Raw genomic sequence first — 20132 nt, 5'->3', positions numbered from 1 at the left:
AGAAAGAGGTCAGGCAAGGGAACACAATCTTTTCAGTGTTGCTCACTGCATGCTTAAACGAAGTATTCATATTAGTGGATTGGGAAGAAATACAAATAAAGATTAATGGGGAATATCTCAGCAGCTTGCAGTTTGCAACTGGCATCATGTTCTTTATCAAGAATAGTGACAAATTTAAACGTATGATTTGTAGTCCTCAACGAGAAAAGTGTTCAAGTAGGCTGAAGGTAAATAATAATAATTGCCGGGGTTTAACATTCCAAAACCTTGATATCATTATGAGGGACGCCGTAGTGGAGGGCTCCGGAAATTTCGACCGCCTGGGGTTCTTTAACGTGCACTTAAATGTAAGTACACGAGCCTGAAGCATTTTCGACGGAGTCGAAAATGCTGCCGCTGCGGCTGGGATTCGATCCCGCGACCTTCAGGTCAGCATTCAAGCACCATGACCACTAGACCACTGTGGCGGCTAGTTGAAGGTAGATATGCAAACGACAAAAGCTTCTGTTCAGTAGCCTGTCAAAAGAACAGGAGTTCATGACTGATAATGAGACCCTAGAATCTGCAAGAGTATGTGTATAGAATGAGTAATAATAAAGCAACCTACCCATGTAAAAGAAATTCACCAAAGAATAAGGATCGGCAGGCATTCCCGAATCATGACCGTCAACTTACCTCTGCTCCCTAAGCAAAAGCTGTACAATGTTGCATTTTACCAGTACTGACAAATTGGGAAGGAACATTTGGGATAATAAAGAAACTCAAGAGAAAGTTAAGGTCTTAGCAGTGTGTGATGGAACGGGCGATGATAGGCATAACATTACGGGACAAGAAGACATCAGAGTGGGTCAATAAACAAACTGGAATAGCCGATATTCTAGTGTACTTAAGAAAAAAAATGATCTAGGCAGACCATGCAATGCATAGCACAGACAACCGGTGGACAGTTAAAGCAACAGAATGGAGACCAACGGATGGGAAACAGCCAAATACAGAACCAAAGAAAAGTAGATAAGTAGATGGCTATGGGGAGGGATGAAATTAAGAAATTTGCAGTTATAAAATTGGAACAGCTTGTGCAAGACAGGGCGAGTTGGAGATCGTTAGGAGGGTTCTGCATCCTGCAGTGGACATAGAGTACGGGGATGATGAAATGAACTGTTTCTCCTTAGGGTGGCATAGAGGAGGTGGGTCTATTGTTTGTTAAAAAAAAATGGGGCACTATTTTCTGCAGCTCATCGGGGGAGCACAGCTCAGTGCCACAGGGAAGAGAGTAAGGGAATAGGAGAGAGAGCAGCTGGATAATCGAACCAATGTGCAGGCATGCATACAGGCACCATAGTGCATTGTATCTACACAGCAGCATAGTTCCATATTCTGTGCTACGCAGTCAGTGCCCAATTTGATAGCCTGGTTGTCACCATGTGGGAAGTTATGAGCATAAGTGGCCATAGAGGGGATGGTACTAAACACAGCGACCTTTCACTTACCTTGCAAGTAATCTTGTTCACTCAGGCAGTGGATGTCACTGATAAGTCTAGTATTTTGCTAATGATCTCAGTTGGCGAGAGAAAGCATTTCGGCCCTTGTTTAGCATTATCACTGAGTTCACTCCCCCTGAAGTTGATAGCTGTTCTTCACTTGCTGAAGAAAAGGATAAATTCCCAGCAAGAGCAATTAAAACTTGAAGCAGTATCTATGCAAGCAAAACTTCTCTATAAGTTATTTACTTAACAGCATATATATTCCACCCAATTATCAACTGAGCAAAAACAGAACTAAATGGTGTTTTATGCTAGTTGACTAAATGTCTTCTGCTTGTCATTTTTTAAATTTTTTTAGCTTTTTACTGACTGCATTAAGTGAGTATCTGGGGATGTTTTCTTTCTTTTCTGTGGTATGATGAATGGGACTGGACAGCCTGATTATTAATGACTACGTTTACAGCTGTGTTAATGTCATCATTTGCACCGTACTGTTATGATGCTAATTGTTTTTGTCTATGTCTGAACATTTGTTATGCTGTCTTACATTTCAATTATTTATCTCCTCTCCACTTCACACTGCAGCAGTTGGCTTGGTTGAATCTAGTAAGTATGGCATAGCGTACTGTACATGTGTGGTATTAACACGACTTTTTTTATCAACTCCGCACTGGCATTCATATAGAAAATACTTTTGTTCTATGCTGTGCTCACCACAGTGGTGCCCTTTTCTGGCATCTAATATTTGCCTTAGTCTGGAAATACTGTGGCATTTGGCTAGCCTCCACTGATTTGTTTTCCTACCAAATGCATTATATATGAAGGAAGTATTTTTTTCAGGGCAGGAGTGAACGTTTTTGCATGTGGTTGCTGTTGGGTATGTTAGATACTATACACTCCTAGCTTGTTCACTAGCGAAAAAACAAAGGTAACTTGCAGAAGTTTGGTTTTACAAGGCTTTTTGTAATTGAACCAATTCATTTCTTGTCCTCATTGGAATAATTTATATTTATATACTGTCGTGCAGCAATTGGTAGACTGTGACTAGCACATCATGCAACAACGCAGCCTTTCCTATATAGGCATCTGGAAAATTATTTCTGCATGGACCAGCGAGGTGGAGCAAGGTTTGTTAAAAAAAAGAAAAAACTCATTCACCTTAGGTAGTATGACACTCCAACGGAAACCCATGCAGGTTTGATATAAAGCTTAACAGTTGAAGAAATGTGAACTCTGGACCAGTGCTTTTACAGGGTGGTCGTTCTATCATCTGTGCTAATTGGGAGGCTAGCAGATTGCAGAACGAAGCCCAAATAATCGAGAACTTGAAGCATGGGAACACTGAATATGGCAAATCCATTATGCAGAAATCCACTAAGTGTACAAAGTTTTATGAAAGAGAAAAAATTGTCATCCACCTTCAAGTACCACAAAGCTACAAAGCCTTTAAGGACTACCCTTGATAAGATTGAACGTATGGGTTTCTTTGTTGCTTTGTACTACTACCAGGTGGTTGAGAATTTCTTTCATTCAAGATAGAATGGCAATAGCGTGGCATATTTGTGTATATTGTTCAAGTTTTCAAGTGGCAGTTAAGTTTTTTTAAATATTTTCAATTCTTGTGTTGTAGGCAACACCCAAGCTACCAATGAAACGAAAAAGCATCAACTGCAGAAAACTGAGGCCACAATCTGTTGTAGGTAAGTTTAATAGCATTTTCTTCTTGTGTAGTCTAAGAAATACCATTGTAATGTGACAATGGAATTCATGTAGTATGTGTGTGTGTGCATATATGCAAACATTGACTGATTCCACATTTCAGATAGCGTCGAAGGGATAGCAGCGGATGATATCCCCGACCTTTTGCCGAAAGGTTCAGAAAGTAAGTTTGTGAATAGAAAAAGTTGGTTAAATGATTCTGAGCAGCTTGGCTTGCTTACCAACCAATCCATTTTTATGCGTACAGTTAAACCTCAATGTAAGAAACTTCAATATATAGCAAGTTTGTCTATATAATGAAGTCTTTAATTTTTATAACTTCATGTTCATAGACCATCATGTATTTGGTCCTCAGTATAACAAAGCTTGTTTATTTGTGATATCAATATATGGAGTTTCATTGCTGCCGCAAAGGAAGACCAAGGCAATAAACTCAGACTTCTGCACTGCAGGTGTCAGTGGTCATATGGTTGAGTAGCACGTGGTTTTTGCAAACACATTTTTCAAATCATGTGCCGCGTGATAGCGGCTGTGGAACTGGAGCAGCAGCTTTTCCGGCAGTGCCTGGGAGGCAATGATGTACCTGGATGCTTTCCTTGCGTTCAGAGCTGTGGAAAGGGAGATCATACAGGAACTCTGGGGCATCGTATCACACACCACTCAACTGTTTCTGTGCAGCATAGTTTCATATTCTGCATCACGTGTGTTGTGTGTCAGCATCCGATATGCTGCTTTTGTTACCGCTGAGTGTCAAGGAACAAGTATGAGTAGCCATAGAGGTGGTCGTATACTAAACAAAATGAGCTATCGCTTATCTTGCAAGCGATTGTGGTCATGCAGGACAAGTATGTCGCCGGCAAGGCTAGTATATTGCAAGAAATGTTGATCGGTGAAAAAAAAAAGACATTGCCACCTGTTTTATTATGTCACAGTGCTCAACATCCATGATCCCAAACTCGAAAGAAGCTACTCTGTATTCTGAAAAGTAGGATAAATTCTTACCAAAAGCAGTTGGAGCTAAAGGATGCTTTTACGGTAAATAATTTTTTTTTTTTTTTTGTAGGTGCACCACTGGAACAAATTGTTAGTTTTTTTTTTTTTTTTTTTTTTTTTTTTTTTTTTTTTTGTTAGCCCCGCCACGGTGGTCTAGTGGTTATGGCGCTCGGCTGCTGACCCGAAGGTCGCGGGATTGAATCCCGGCCGCGGCGGCTGCATTTTCGATGGAGGCGAAAGTGTTTGAGGCCCGTGTACTTAGATTTAGGTGCACATTAAAGAACCCCAGGTGGTCGAAATTTCCGGAGCCCTCCACTACGGCGTCTCTCATAATCATATTGTGGTTTTGGGATGTTAAACCCCAGATATTATTATTATTAACTTTTTTGTTAATACTGTTATTTTTTCGAACTGCTCGCACTTACTAGCTCTATAAAACTATGTCGGTGTTCTGTGATAAAGCCAATGCCATACCGGGTTTTGCTCAATTCTTCGTGGGCATGCTCCCGTAATGTCGCAAAGTGGAAAAGTGGCCACCATGAACGGAGGTGCTATGACAGAGGCCACCATGACAGAGGTTGTCACCTTGCTTTCATGTAATTTTAGGCTGAAGTTCTTTTGTTTTTGTGGTGTGCTACTGTTTTTGGGCGTTGTGCATTCATCGGACTGAATGGTGAGCTAGTGGTTCTATTCAGTTGACATGAAAGCATCGGCGTGGCACCACTCTGGGCAACACCCAAAGTTTTCATGACAAGCCATGGTGGCAAAATGGACGTGATAGCTTCACTTGACATTTATTACCACTGTGTGTTGGGCCTGCGTTTCTTTCGGCTTTTTGCGGGACGTCTACGCAGCCATTATGAAGAGGACTTTGCCGGCACTGCATCAAGTTGTGATCAGTGGATCTCAGTTTCAACAAAATTATTTTTAAATGCGTAAGCATTCCTATGCCTGCCTAAGGAGAAAAATCTGTCTGGCCATCACATAAGACTAATCACTGTTACAAAATTAATGTGTCAAACGAACTAAATTCAAAAAGAAAGAAAAAACAGTCGTGAGTTTCAAACCCATGACCCCATGCTCAGAAGTGAAATTTTTTACCAACTGGGCTAAACAACCACGCTTGCATAAGGTGGTTGTGAACCATATAAAATGTATTTTGCCGATAGAACTACAGCAAGGCACTCACAAATGCAAGAAAGAAGAGGAAAGACACTGCCAATGCCACCCAATGTTGAAATTCCAAGGAAGTCCACAATGCAGAACAAGCATCGGAAATACTAGTGTGTTATACTGGATGCGATCGGGAACAAAGAATGCACTACTCGCGCCTTCGTTATCTCATGCTGTTCTCACTTAACTTTTTTATGGCAACCACGCTTCTCCATTTTGCAATTGCTTTGGCAGTGCTTCTCGCATTATAGCAAACACAGCAGTGAATGATGATGAAACAGCAGGTGATTGCTAGCATACTCTTACACATCATTTAGACAAATCCCAGAGGAGGTTCGGTGTGGAAATTTTTTTTGCATGCTATTGAAATTGCAGTAGACTGTCAGTAAATGGAAATCTCTTAAACGGAACTGCTACTTAAATGGAACAGCTGCCTCTGATATGATTGGTTTCGTACTTGTATTCTGCACTCCTGTTCATCCCTCAGTAAACGGAACTCCTTTTAAACAGAACACATTTTCCTGGTCCCTTCAGGTTCCGTTAAACGAGAGTCTACTGTAGTTTATTTTTTGAACTTCCGTATTGTTTGAATATCCTTGCAGCACTTTCCATATGGAAAAAAAATCCTTCAGCAATTATACTAGGCCGAATTTCAACGGATTGAAATTTCAATACAACCAAGTAAACTGCAGATTTTAAATTACTGACTTCATTATATTGAGGTTTAACTGTAGCAGGAAAAATTTATGACTTAGCAGGTTATGAATTAGAACTAATCAAATGCAGAATTAGTCTATAAGGCTTTGGTGCTTGTTTTTTCTATTTGTCTGTATAGTGAGGCAGAAGAGTTGAGATCTAGGCCAGTTGGTTCATGATACTTGACGAAAGCCAGCAAAAGAACGGGACACGAGAAAGAGGCAGACACACACACCGCTGGAACTAACAACTGTGACTTTACTGAAGAAAAACATTCAACCAAGAAACCTCACAACGCATGTGCAGCACGTGTGTGTCACCTACAACGTCACCCGATGAAAGATTACACAATCATCTTTCTTGCCATCGTTGCAACACACTAAATTCCTTGTCAATGAGGCAAATTGACGGTGTGCTTATACATCTATCTCCGCTTTTCCTAATGTAGTATGCCTTTACAATTTCCCGTTCTTCTTTGCCCTTTCCTCTTCCCAGATAAGTTACATTACTGAAAAGTGGGTAGCAACCGCATTCCCGACAGTGACGTGCAAGATTCGCCCCATCATTTGAACTCAAAGAAGCGTGATGCTCACGCAACCTAGTATTAATACACCGGCCGGTTTGCCCGATATATACCTTATCACAGGTCAATGGAATGTTATACACAACACGTGTGGCACATTTCGTGAAACAACGCTCGTGTTTCGTAGTGCACACCGGATTGCTAGTCTTTCCACGAGCCACACGTGAGCATAGGCTAGCAAGTTTGCAGGGAGCTGAAAGAACAATATTTACGCCCTGTTGCGCGGCAACCTTTTTGATATTATGTGAAACCTTATGTATGTAAGGTAGGATTTCAAACGGTTTCTCTTGAATGCGTTGTGCTGGCAGACCACTGCTATCTTGCGGCCTCTTAATCTTTTGTAGCACAGATTCTGCCACTGCGTACAGCAGATCCCTAGGGTAACCAGCAGCTTCCAGCCTCTCAAACTGGTTGTCTAGGCTGGTCTTCATAACGTGAGGGCAACTTTTTTTCAGAGCATTTAAAAAACAGTTTTTGTATAACATTCCGTTGTGTATGTTTTTGTGTATGTTGTGAATGTTTTTCTTCAGTAAAATCACAGTTGTTAGTTCCAGCGGTGTGTGTGTCTGCCTCATTCTCGTGTCCCGTTCTTTTGCTGGCTTTCGTCAAGTATCATGTATAGTGAGCTGTTAAGCTTTTTACTTGTGCATTGCACCCATCCAGCACTAACTATAGTTGTATAATTGCTTCTATGTGGTGCCTGAAAGTCATAGCAGACTAAATTTATATAGTTTCACTTCTTAAAAAAACCAATTTTTAATTTGCAAACTGTTTGTGCATTTACCTTACCATGCCAGCATGATCCACAGAATTCACACATCACCATAATTATAGTATATACAGTAAGACCTCAATTTAACAATTGCTATTGTATTATGGTGCAGAAGTGGTGATGTTTTCAAGGGGCAGATTCATTTTCTTTAATTCAGCGGGAGAAAATTCAAAGTGCAAGAAATTCAAAAGTGAGAAAATTACATTTCTGGCACGTTTCATGCAGTGAATTACACGTTGAGGTGGTCCATCTAAAAATATGAATTGTGCTGCATGTCAAAGGAGGTTGCTTAGCTATTTGTTTAAGAAAGTTTAACCTGAGTAATTTTTCTTTTAGGCAAGGAAGAAGTTTTTAAAGTTTAGTTGCTCCTCCATTCTGCATTGTTGATTAGAAATACATCTCCTATGCTATACACCTAGTGTTGAAGATTGGGCTAGTTGGTATCACTTTTTCAAACTTCTTACAGCGCAGTAAAGAGTTGCAAAAATTTTCCCATTTTTTTCTTGTTGTTTGGCACTTTTTGCCATTCCTTCCTATTTGTTGTGCTGTAACAGGTCTGAAAACGCTATGCTATGTATGCCTTTATCTGACAGTGTGCACCTGGCACATACATAACGTTCTTATTCGATTTTCAGCAGCAATATCGCTGCAAATATCAAACTCAGACATTCAGTCTGACAAAATATCAGACAAAACTCGGAGAAAATATCAGACATTCAGTCTGTATTTTCATTGATTGTGCATTTCTCAGGTGAAGTAATGGAACATTACTGTATATCTTTATGGTGTATGGAGAACTTACAGCCTCTGGATTTTGTGAACGCGAGGCAAACAAAAGATTTTTATTAGGGTATCTCAGCTTTTTAAGGATCAGTGCATATTTTCTTTTTTTGTGTTGCCGCATTTTCTTGTGCAAGCCTTCTTTTTCTACTGAACTTCTTCATTTATGTGGTGACCATTGGCGAGCATCATTTGCTTTGCAGCAGACAGCCTGCCAAACTTGTCTCCAACATCTGAAAAGCTGGAACATCTGGGAAAGGCGCGACCCAAGCGTCCAAAGACACACGCGCCTACGCGACCTTGTCTGCAAGCTTCTGAGAGTCGAGAACCACCTCTTGCAGAGGGGTTGGACTGCTTTTTCAAGCGGCACCCATCTACCTCAACACCCACACTCTCGCCTGATTCCGAAGATGCAGGGTGAGAAATGACTATCCATGAAAGTAGTAGCAGCCATGTTATTTTTGCTGAAATGACATTGTTTAGGGTTGGGTTAAATTATCTTATTGCATTTCAGTTACAGCCATTAACAGAATTAGCCAAAACACATGACATGCTTCAGCTGCTTTCGTTTCTGCAAACGATACAGAGTGTACACTTAAGGGCACCACATAAGGAGGTAGCAGTGAACAGCAGCATAGAACATCTGTTAAAAACATGAAGTATGCTTACAGCATTGCCAGTAGCGCTACACATTCACTGCCTTGCACTTTGGTGAAAATGCTTTTGGTGAAAATGGGTTGTCAGTGATAAGTCATACTGGTGCATTTGTGTGTGGTCACCATCATTCGTCTGAGTATTTTCAATTCTTATTCTCATAAATGTCGCCGCACTCATGCCAAAGTCTGACTCATTGATCACCTAATCTCTGCACTTACAGGAAAGGTGAAATATTTTTTGCTGCACATTGTGTTGTGGCATTGGCCAAACAGCGAGTCGAGGGGTGCACTTATCATTTATGGGACAAAAAGTAATCACGGTACATGTTAACTGGTATGCATAAGACGAGCCACTACACGCTAAGCAGTCAGCAAGTACTAATCCAATAGGCTTTATGGAGACTTAGTCAGAGATTTGTCGCAAATATGTTTTAACCATCGGTATGTTTAAAATGGGTAAATATTAACGAGGTCTTACTGTACAACAAAACACCAGTAACTCAATACTCCAAAACCATGGAAAAATTTTCAAGACAAGCCAAGTTGAAAGATACATAATCGAAATCACAAAAAGCGAACCCCACTAGCCTCGCATGTCCAGATTGAACCTTCTAAAATGGTTTGAGTAATCTTAATTAGTTTCAATTAGTTTCAATCTTAATCAGCTTCAGACATGTTGGCATTAACAGGCAACAGCATTTCCAGCACGGGGCCAAAACAGCATGCTTGGCACCAAGACTGATTTTTAATGCAAGTTGACTCCTATCATTTGAGGGGTTCATTACCCATTACAATAATTAAACAGTCGACACCACTGATTTTTACAGCATAATGAATACCGGCAGTTTTACTTTGAAGACATAAATATAACTGTGGAGGAGCACATTGTCACACTTTTAGCAGGTGCCCACAAGTGACATGCCATTACAGGGTTCGTATAATTCCTTAAAGACCTCGAAAACTCTTGAATTTGAAAAGTACATTTTCAAGGCCCTTGAAGGTCCTGGAATTGTATTCTGTCCTCGAAAGCCCTTAAATTTTAGGACCAGTGCAGCCTAAAGTTAACAGTGCGACCTGCTTTCTGTTGTAGATTAGCGTCGATGCAGCAAACTTTCCATTTCGGAAGCAATACACAGTGCAAATTTGCATGTATTCTGTTTGTTCATGGCTTGTCCTATCATTCATTTCACTCCTCACCCATCAGTGCATCTTGTCTCTCTCTCTACTTATCTCCGTATGTCTTCGCTCTTGTCTCCTGCATTTATGCTGCTCTTTTCCTTGTCAAGCGAGCGGTGCATGTGGCTTGTACACTGTAACAATGTCAAGCCTTGCTAATACTAGAGAAGTCTCAGCACCTGTCCTGAAAATTTGTTGTGTGTTGGAAACTACTTTAGATGGCATCAAGGCTAGACTTTTCTACAGGATAATGATACATATAAAACTCGATCTATCAAAACCCAATTTTACGCAGTTCCCAATCTAAGGAAGAAATTTACATTCTCCGGCAGGCACCCATAAGGTTCAACGTTGCTGTCAACCCGAACTAACTTAGAACCAAAACTGACTTAACCCTTTGAGGGTCGAATTTTTTCGCGAAATCCAGTAAAAAAATGTCATTTTTTTATTGCTGAAATAAATTCTTCAGACGATTATATTGAAGAAAAATGTTGTCTAAAATTATTTTCGTGACCGTAAAGTGACAAAAAAAAATCATTTTTGTTGTTACATACACCTGGTTTATTCGTAGTAAAATCAAGCAAAATCCTAAAAAAAAAACTTAACAGTTTTTTATAAATAAAAATTATGCATTGTATTAAACATAGCTCACAGACATACAAAAATAAGCGTACCAGAGTACTTTTCGGGTTAAAAATGTTCGTGCTCTAACACTGAAAACTTTTCAGCATGTGATTCCATAGTGTAAGCAAACTGAGTCAGTGAGTGCATGGAAGAAAACTCTATGGTTGTGCGCCCGTCCAGAAAGCAAAACGAGTGAAAAAGCTACAGTAATCCTTCGTCTTATCGCCAACAAGACGTAGTTAGTTTTTCCGAGACCCCAAAACAGGAAACACAATCACGGCGACATCGTTTGTGCAATTTAGCGCCGCACGGAAACAGATGTAATCGCGTCCCGGGCAGCAGTAAACGAGAGAGTAAAAAGCGGTCACCCTTTGAGAGATTAGAAACCAAACAGCCATCAGCTTTGCGAGCGCAAGAAGCAAAAACCACCCGAAGGACGAAACCGAAACCAGCTGGACCATGTACGCATATTCTGATGCGCAACTGAAAGCCATTGCGCTGCTTTGGAAAGCAGGAAAAAAAAGACGGAGAGACATCGGCGCATTAAAAAAATTCCACGTATTCCCGAAGCGCGGCAGCACATTCCAAGCAAGAGAAATGATCGAAGAAGGCACGTGTTTGAAACCAACCGCGCCGCGGGCGCGCTCGGTTGCGTAAGGGATAGCCGGCGCGTCGTTTTGCGAAGCATAAAGAAAAAGCAACAATGGAGAGACATCGGCGCATGAAAAAAGTTCCACGTATTCCCGAAGTGTGGCAGCACATGCAAAGCAAGAGAAATGATCGAAAAAAGGCACGCACTTTAAACCAGCGGCACCGCGAACACGCTCGGATGGGCAAGTGATAGCTGGCGCGCCGTTTTGGGAAGCAAAAATATATTAAATATATATATATATATATATATATATATATATATATATATATATATATATATATATATATATATATATATATATATATACAACGGAGAGACACCGGCGCATGGAAAAAAATTCCACCTATTCCCGAAGTGTGGCAGCACAGGCCAAGCAAGAGAGATGATCGAAAAAGGTGCACATTTTAAAAATAAACGCTATGCCGTACATGTACGACGAAAACTCTTTGGTACCAGGAAGCTTCTGCCGTACATGTACGGCAAAAACCCTCAAGGGGTTAACAGAGTTTTTTTTCTGAAATAAATTAGTAAAAAGAAGTGCTAATTTTAAAAATATTTTTTACACAGATGGCTTTTTTCTTCAAGTGTGGGCACTAATGTTATTGTGTGATAATAAAACCAGGCTCGTGACTATGAGTGACAGATATTTTGAAAAGGCTACACACCACTCACATGCATGGAACAGTGGACTCAACAGTCACGCTCTTACGTACCAGATGGTACTATGAGTGGCAGTGGTTTATTGTTCCTGTGAATGCTCCAACAGAAACACTACTGGTGCTTTCTTTATTTCATGATTTATGCAACAGATGACACTGATCGTCGCCTCGCCACTTTCTTGCTTGCCCTGCTCGCACAATCACTGCGTTCGTTCTCCCAGTCTTTGCATTTTGGCTGCATGTCATATTTCACATGATTGTCTCCGTGGCCTGCATCGCCTGGACTACATATGTGAGGCTCCATGTTTGGTACACCTGAACAGACTTCTCACACGAGCACATGTGGGTTAGTGGCAAAAACAATGCTGTGGTATAGTTTGGGTGTCTCTATGTTACAATTTTAGGTTTCGAAGGACTGAAAAACCCCTTTCTCGATTTTACAAACTTCCCAATTTAACAAAGTAATTTGATCGTAGTGATGACTTCGTTAAATCGAGTTTCAACTGTATAAGTGCGATAAATTTAGTCCGAATTTGAGACATTGTTATATAATTAAAAAAAAGAAGTCATCATTTGGGTGCCGTTTTTTAGTCCTTCAAAGTGTGTGACAGGCCCTTGAAATTGCTTGAATATCCTTGAATTTTCTCCTTTGAAACCTGTACGAACCCTGCATTAACACCTTACCATCACATGAGCCTTTTTATCAAGCCAACCTGTGTGCGAGCTCTTTGCTCACATGTCCTCCGTATTTGAGCGAAGCACATGGACTGATCAAAAGTGCCAATCATTTTGGTCAAGCTCAATGTGTTACTGACAGCGTCCTAAATGAAAGTGAGAAGAAAGACCTTATTGCCAGCGTGCCGCTGCTGCACAAGTCTACAACAAAATGGCTGCGAGCAGCAGGCAAGCACTTGCAAGTGCTGATGTACAAGAGGATGAAAAAGATCAGCGAGGAGCGTGGCCCACCGTGATGTCTGGCTTACCAGCACCACTTTCAATCTTTTCATAAGATTGCTCACTGTAAAAAAAGGTGCAAGCAACATTGTCCTTATTGTCAAGACAATCTGTGCACAGCAGAATGAAAGGTAACACAGTTGTTTTTACTATTTGAAAACCTCACATCCGCACACAAAGTACTATAGGTATTGACTTTCGGTGTTTACTTTTACTTTGTGTTTTGCTGTCGAGGTATTCAGAGTACAGGGCAAAACACTTTTTGAGATAAGGGATGACAAATGCATGGAGTTGGCACCGTGACTGGAGAAAATTTTCAACTTAACCAACGTTTTGAGATATCTGAGGTCGAGTTGATGAGGATTTATGGTATTGCTTATTCTCTATTAAAAAATTTTGTCTTACATGCTCAGGCTGAAGAGTGACAGCAGCACGTCTGCAAGCAGCTCCATTCTGATTACTGAATCCAAGCCACTGGAAAAGTCCCCTTCTGACAACAAAGAAACTGAGAAGCGCAGCTTCATGAAGGGCATCAGCAGTTTGTTCAGCCGAGCTTCATCATCATCGTCGGAATCGGTGGTTGTGCAAAAATCAAAACAAGAATCAAAAGACATTGGAAGCAGTGTTATGTCTACATCCATGTCTGCTTACTCTTCTGTGAAATCAAGGCATGACATCGATGTCCACGATAAGGAAAATGGAGGTCAGTTAATATTTATAGCCTATTCATCACATATGGTGGTTTCTGGTAGTTATAATTCTTTGGCTCGTGCTAATATAACTACAGAGCTGCACCTGATTTGAATTGTTATCCTTCAGAGCTGTGTTCTCTGCCATATGCTGTGGGTGGGAGAGAAAGTGTGTGAAGCGATATGGGTGGTGGCTCAATGTCGACCATCCTCCTTTATGCCCATTGTTGGAGGCCCACACTTGAGTGAGTGCATGGCTCCTCCCCTAGCCTGGCCAATGGTGGTCCACACAGCTCATAGCATACTTGGCATACCTTAGAGGAAGCGTCTGGCTGGCACAAAGGGAAAGGGAGAGCTGACCTAGGTGGGGACTCCATGTGGACTCTGTTGCCATCCGCTTATAGTGTTGGCAGTCACATTGTCTCAACTTTTCGAATGCTCTAGCCATGAGGAAGCTGGAGGCATGCCAAAACATTCATCATGCCATGTTCATCATGCCAGCATTGTAACAGCAAGCGTTCATGATCACTGAAGCAGATCTATTTGTTTACTTGTGTGTGCATTATACCATGCTTATTAAATTAATTGGCAAGCAAATGTTTACAGCAATTTATATGGCTGATAGAACTAGGAACTTACTTTGTGTACTAGTTGTCTAATGCTTTGCTATTCCTATCAATGTCTCGTGAAAAACTCCTTTTTTTGTCATTTTGTCATGGGTGCTTGTGATTTCACTTTCTTGCCAATTGCTTGCTTTTGTGCAGAAATGGTCACTGAAGTCAGAGTATCTGAGACAACAAAGATTTCTGGCATGGAAAAGTTTGGTGTGGGGCCTGGATCAGTGATATTAGCTGAAATGAAGGCATTGCAGGGAAAGCGTACATCTGGGGGAGCTTCAACAAAAGGAAGTGTAAGTCTCATATGCACTTTGTTTATTACATTTACTTTGGTTTACCCAAAAGTTGTGGGTTCGTCCTGGCAGCAGCGGTCGAATTTCAATGGAGGCGAAATGCTAGAGGCCCGTGTACTGTGCGATATTTCAGTGCACGTTAAAGAACACCAGATGGTCTAAACTTCCGGAGCCCTCCATTACGGCCTGCCTCATAATGATATTGTCAGGGTTCGTACCGGTCCTTGAAACCATTGAAAACTCTTAAATTTTTGTAGGTCCTTCAGTGTCCTTGAATTTTGTCAATACACTTTTGGTGAGCCAATTTTTAGCAGTTGGTTTTTGGATAGTTCTGTGTGAATAATCGAGAACATATTACAGTTGTCAAATTCACTATGACGTTGATTTAAATTTTGAAAGTATTTAAAAGAACCACGTGTACCACACGTAACCGGCCTTAAAGGGACCGACAACTGATTTTTCTCGACCCAGTTTTTTACGGCGTGACAGGAAGCTCACCCTTTATAGCGTTTGTAGCTGCAGTGGTTTATCCGAAAAGCATGTAGTTACTTTATAAGCAGTATTTTTCGATCTGAAAGGCTCCAAACACGCATGGAGGCTTGGTCCAGCAACGCTGAGAATTGATAGCGATGCCGCTAGCCCTTGTGAAAGCTGTCGTTGTTCTGCTTTCGCAGGAGTTGCTGTAACTATGCTTAACCACCTTTATTTTGAGCTTTCCAACCATTTTTGAAAATAGCAAGCTGTTACAGTTACAATGAGACAATGTGGCTTTATACACCTTCCCGGTATTTGTACAGCATTGTGTGCGCCTGCGCCCAAGGTTGCCTGCGCCTGTGTCATGGACGGCTTGTCCCGGCGTCATTACTCTCTCGATACACGAGCCAAGCCAAGTAATCGAAAATGTAACTGTGCACATGCACGGCCGCACCGAGTAGCAGCGCCCGTCATTTCTGAGACTAGGCGTAGCTAGCAAAACTATGTCGCTCCAAAATCTTAGTGACCTGGCAACTGCGTGCACGGTTGCATGAGCACGCTGAAAAGTCGCTCAAGACGCGCTGACGAGCATGGGATCATTACGTCAAGCGAAGGCAGCGCCACTTTAATGCATACTACTAACGCAGGCCTATATGTACATTATTGTGGAGTAATACCTTTTAATAGTATGAAGAAACGAACAATATTTCAATACTAACAATAAAATCGTCGACCGCGTACAGCAATCAACGGTCACGTGGCCGTCTTCATCGGATCATTCATGTTTTTGCCACCAGAGGCGCCACAGGTCATTTTTCGCGACTTTCAATTAAGAAATGAAAATATAAATCCATCTCTCACGAAAAAAACAGGGTTGGTTTGAGTCAGTGCCACGGACAATCTTTACATCAGTGGAGTCATATTCTGGTCAGTTGTCGGTCCCTTTAAACATGGTTTCACTGCACCACACGACTGCGGTGCCATGAAACCATCTTGTCAGGAGGAATCTGTACCAGTGCGAAGTCACACTTCTTCACTCCAGTCATTTTTTTTATTAGCATCTTATATTGCCTAAGTATGAGAAATTTTTAAAATCTTAAAGTATTTTTCCACATGTAATTTGCATTCTACTGCCATTCAAATCCTGCTACTATTCGAATTCACCTCAAAATTATTCAACAGTAATTGCCATTCACTTTGAGCCCAAAAAGTTATATTTGCACATGCCTACTTTTGATCAGAGGGTTAACGAGGATATTATTTTGTGGCAGTGGCGGGAGGGAAGGGTTCCCGACCCCTTCGTAAATGAGGTAGTGTATGTGCATATATACTCATCAGGTGAATGTGTTCATGGTCTAGTTGGTACTTTCTATGTGATATAATTGCCCCTAAAATGACACAAAGTAAGTTGGTAGTGCTGCCCGTGTTGTCATGTTTGTGTTTCTTTCCTGCATTTTTGTGTTATATTAGTGGCAATTATGTCATCTATATATTCATATAAGTTGAAAAAATTCTAAGGCTGGTGATGCACATTTTGTGTGTGTGTGTGTGTGTGTGTGTGTGTGTGTGCGTGTGTGCGTGTGTGTGTGTGTGTGTGTGTGCGCGCGCACGCGCGCGCGCGCTCATGCAATACATCCATATTGTGAGGTGAATCAGTTTAAGCAAACTAGCAGAAGAATACTGAAACCTGCGGAAAACAGTGTAATGCCATAAAACCTGTAGTGAACAAAATATGAGCGAAGAAAGGAACTGTGAAAACTCCTTTAGGTCACTATTAATTGTGAAAAAGTGCCGGCTTTGACTTGTGTGCAATGAAAAATGTGCTTCATGGTGTAAAAATTGGTGTTTGCTTTTTCTATGGTCTCAACAAGTGTTGTTTCAAGTCCTTGAAGATTATTCGTTAGGTGCTTGAAAGTCCTTAAAAACCCTTGAATTGTTTTCTTCAAAGTTGCTATGGACCCTGTTGTTGTTTTAGCACGTAAAACCCCACAAATTATTATTATTATTATTACTTTGGTTTATTACCTGTTATACATTGGTGTTATGTCAAAACGTTTTCTCTGATTCTCACAGTGCATGGGGTAGACCTAATTTCTTATATCGGTTTTGTTACATTGTTTTCTTATAGCTTTTAACGCAATGTTTACACTAATGTGCTAGTGCCAGAAATGAAAACACTAGTAATAAAATTATTTCTATACATTGTCTTCCATGGGCAGCGGATCTTGCTAGATCTGATAGGATAAGGCAGCCTGGTATGTCTTTACAATACGGGAACCTTCTGTTCTCACACTGAAGTGGCAAGCTTATACAAAACCACATAGCAAAGAAGTACACAGTTGTGTAAAGTTTTTTAATGGCACCTTTCATTAAATATATTGGCAAGTGCTTATAAATTAATAGTTTTTATGATACAAAAGAGAAGGGCCAGCTTGTTACTTAAGTTCAACTGTGTATGCGATTTTTTACATGACTGGTACTTCAACGTGGTCAGAGTTTGCCTCCAATGGATCAGTGGAGTATTTACTGGGTAGCTTTCATAAATGGTACACTATAAAGTTCCAGCCTCACTCATCCCTAGAAGTTGTAAATATGGTCCCAGAAGGATAACTTCTTGACAGGATGTGGACATGGAAGTTGTAGAAGCAAAGAGCTGGTTTCACTTGTTCCCATTTTATTTCAGGTGTCTGAGGAAAAAGGTACTGGTCCTCTTGAGTCTCCCAAGGACACTGGGCCTTTTCCATCAGTTCGGCTTAAGCCAACAGGGCTTGCCGAGTCATTGCGTTCTCCGACTGAATATTATCCTCGAGAAAAGAGCTGCATCAGTCCCTCAGAGAATGTTCCCTCTTCACCTCAGCTAAGTACCCCGGGCAGTTCACCGAAGACAGTTGCAGCCTTGAAATGTGGTCGTCCGCCACCGCCTGTTGCACCAAAGCCACGACCAAAGTCAATGGTTGGCACAATGGAATCCCGGTTGTCAGGTAACTAACTTATGGAGGCCAGATTATGGTTACCTGACTACTTGTAAAGGGAAGTGTAACTCTTACTAGAACCAGCAGTGTCCTTACTGGGTGGTCTGCTATCTGCAGGCATTAGGTGCATTGGAACACTATAGACTTGAGTGTTTTATGGGTTCGATCACCCACATTTACCCATACCATGTTCTTGGAAGGCAGACCATGCTGGTTTAGCAAACTCCACATTTTTTACACTTTAATATCCCTCAGTGAAGGTATCACACTGCGTTGGCCCTCACTTTTCATAGACAGCACCTTGGGCTGTAATAGTTGCGTTTTAATGTCCCCCTGTTGAATCTTTCGCTCGTACTTTGGAACCGTCTTGTCCTTTTTTTTTTCACCTCTTACCTTCCATATCGTGAGGGTTAACCTTGCAAAAAAAAAAAACATAGTCAAACTATGTGTTTATGTTGGGTTATATAGTGGACATGTATCAGAGGTAGTGTAGCTGTTCGACTTACGCCAAGGTGCTACATTTCCAACTTCCTGCACCAAGATGGTCCAAGAAAATTTGGAGGATGCTTAAGCTTCATCTTCTAGAGGGGAACGTGATAGCGTAATCGGGTCCCATTTGCATCGCCTTCTCATTCGCTTGCCATGCTTTGCTTATCGGTGGACACTTCAACCATGCTGCAAGGAAACGAACGTCTGTGCGTGTAACAGATGTTTTAAACTCTACTAGAATGTCTACTGCAAATGCAGTTACTAGGTGCCCACTACGCCATAATTCATAATTTTGCTTAGGAGTGAAGTATCCTCTATGCAGGCCATACGTTGGGCAACACGTCAGGCAATGTGTATGCCTGCATAACTGCACACTTTGTTGATACTGTTGATGATGGTGATGATTGGAGGCACGATTTTTAGGCATTAAAAAAGTGCATTTTAGGCTCCAAAAATAGGCAGGCAAAACCATGTTTTAGGCCTCCAACATCATTAATATAGCCACGATAAACTTTTGCATAAATGCAAATAATTTCAAACGAAGACTTTCGTGACCTGTATCTAAAACGGGAAAACAACAAAATTTTTATTGTTTATGATGAAGGCGCCAACAGTTAAACATAGCCATGCCATTGTCCCTTGTTTCGCACTGTTCGCAGAACACAGTCTCTCCATTTATTCTGTAGCTTGATGATTCAAGTGACCACTGGCGAATCAACACACTCCTGAGTGTCTTTCCTTTCGGCATGACTGAGAAGGGCAGAGAAGCAGCAGATAGCCTGACTGCCAAATAACAAGAAGGGAGGTATGCCTCCTACTGGTCGGGTCGAATTACATAGAGTCTATTTCTCCCCTGGCGATGGACACCTTAAAGTGTAAAAAAGGAGATGTTTGAAAAGCTGAAGCAAACATGCACAGGAAGCCCAAGGCAGGGCAGAACATGTAGTCGGAAGTGGTGAAGGCTGATGGAGTACCATCTATGTGGACATGCCAAGAGATCGTCATATCGCCAACTACAGTCTGGTAACAGGTGCTTTGAATGCTCAGTGCTTAGTGTGAAGGAGTTGTGTGGCTAAGCTTAGCTCTAATTCAATCCAACACTGTTGCTTTGTTTGTACTTAAACAAGTGAGTCGTAATATATGCTCTCCTACTCATTATTTTTTTCTGATTTCTTGCTTGCCAAGTAGATGTTCACTGTTTTATTTTTGTTTGTGTTTCTCTTAGGAGAATTCTCCAGTGATGAGGGTCTGAGAACAAGAGCTAGGACACCAGATGAAGCAGACTCTTTGGACAGCAGCAATAAATGTAAGTCCTCTTTGTTTTCTTTAAACGAAGCATACTGGAAGTGGCCAATATTCAGTTAGGTTTGAAGTAATATCAGTATTAGAATAGTTGTTGGGACAAACTGATTTTAAACTGCACTACTGAGAAGATAAAAAGAAAAGGTGGAGGAAGTTAGTGTTGATGCAGAGCTTTGCATTTGTTAGGGATTATTTTCCATAAGCCACGTGTTAGACTATTTGGATGCCACACCAGAAGCAACAGTATCATCATCGTTGTTGATTTTGTGAAGTACAGTCAAACCTCGATATATTGATATATTGAATTATTGTCTACATTGAACTCTGACTATATCACCTCAAAAATCTAATATATTTTAAATTTTCTTCTGAACA

General features: G+C 41.1%; 1 protein-coding gene across 5 annotated transcripts in view; it reads left to right on the top strand.

Annotated features, from left to right (window-relative positions):
* The window catches only part of LOC119374584 (F-actin-uncapping protein LRRC16A), a 127994-nt gene that overhangs the window by 93684 nt on the left and 14178 nt on the right, over window positions 1-20132 (top strand). For 2 of the 5 annotated variants that reach the window (XM_037644750.2, XM_037644773.2), the window contains 8 exons: window positions 2070-2090; window positions 3115-3184; window positions 3307-3366; window positions 8404-8617; window positions 13335-13624; window positions 14375-14520; window positions 17678-17975; window positions 19681-19761. In XM_037644750.2, coding sequence (XP_037500678.1) covers window positions 2070-2090; window positions 3115-3184; window positions 3307-3366; window positions 8404-8617; window positions 13335-13624; window positions 14375-14520; window positions 17678-17975; window positions 19681-19761 — 1180 coding nt within the window. The remainder of the gene's footprint in view (window positions 1-2069; window positions 2091-3114; window positions 3185-3306; window positions 3367-8403; window positions 8618-13334; window positions 13625-14374; window positions 14521-17677; window positions 17976-19680; window positions 19762-20132) is intronic. The other 3 variants (XM_037644777.2, XM_037644766.2, XM_037644756.2) reach the window with 2 other exon arrangements.

The sequence above is a fragment of the Rhipicephalus sanguineus genome, chromosome 1, assembly GCF_013339695.2.
Source record: "Rhipicephalus sanguineus isolate Rsan-2018 chromosome 1, BIME_Rsan_1.4, whole genome shotgun sequence".
In the NCBI taxonomy this organism is placed as follows: Eukaryota; Metazoa; Arthropoda; class Arachnida; order Ixodida; family Ixodidae; genus Rhipicephalus; species Rhipicephalus sanguineus.
The sequence above is the reverse complement of the archived record's forward strand: the minus strand, read 5'-3'. Positions and strand labels throughout refer to the sequence as shown.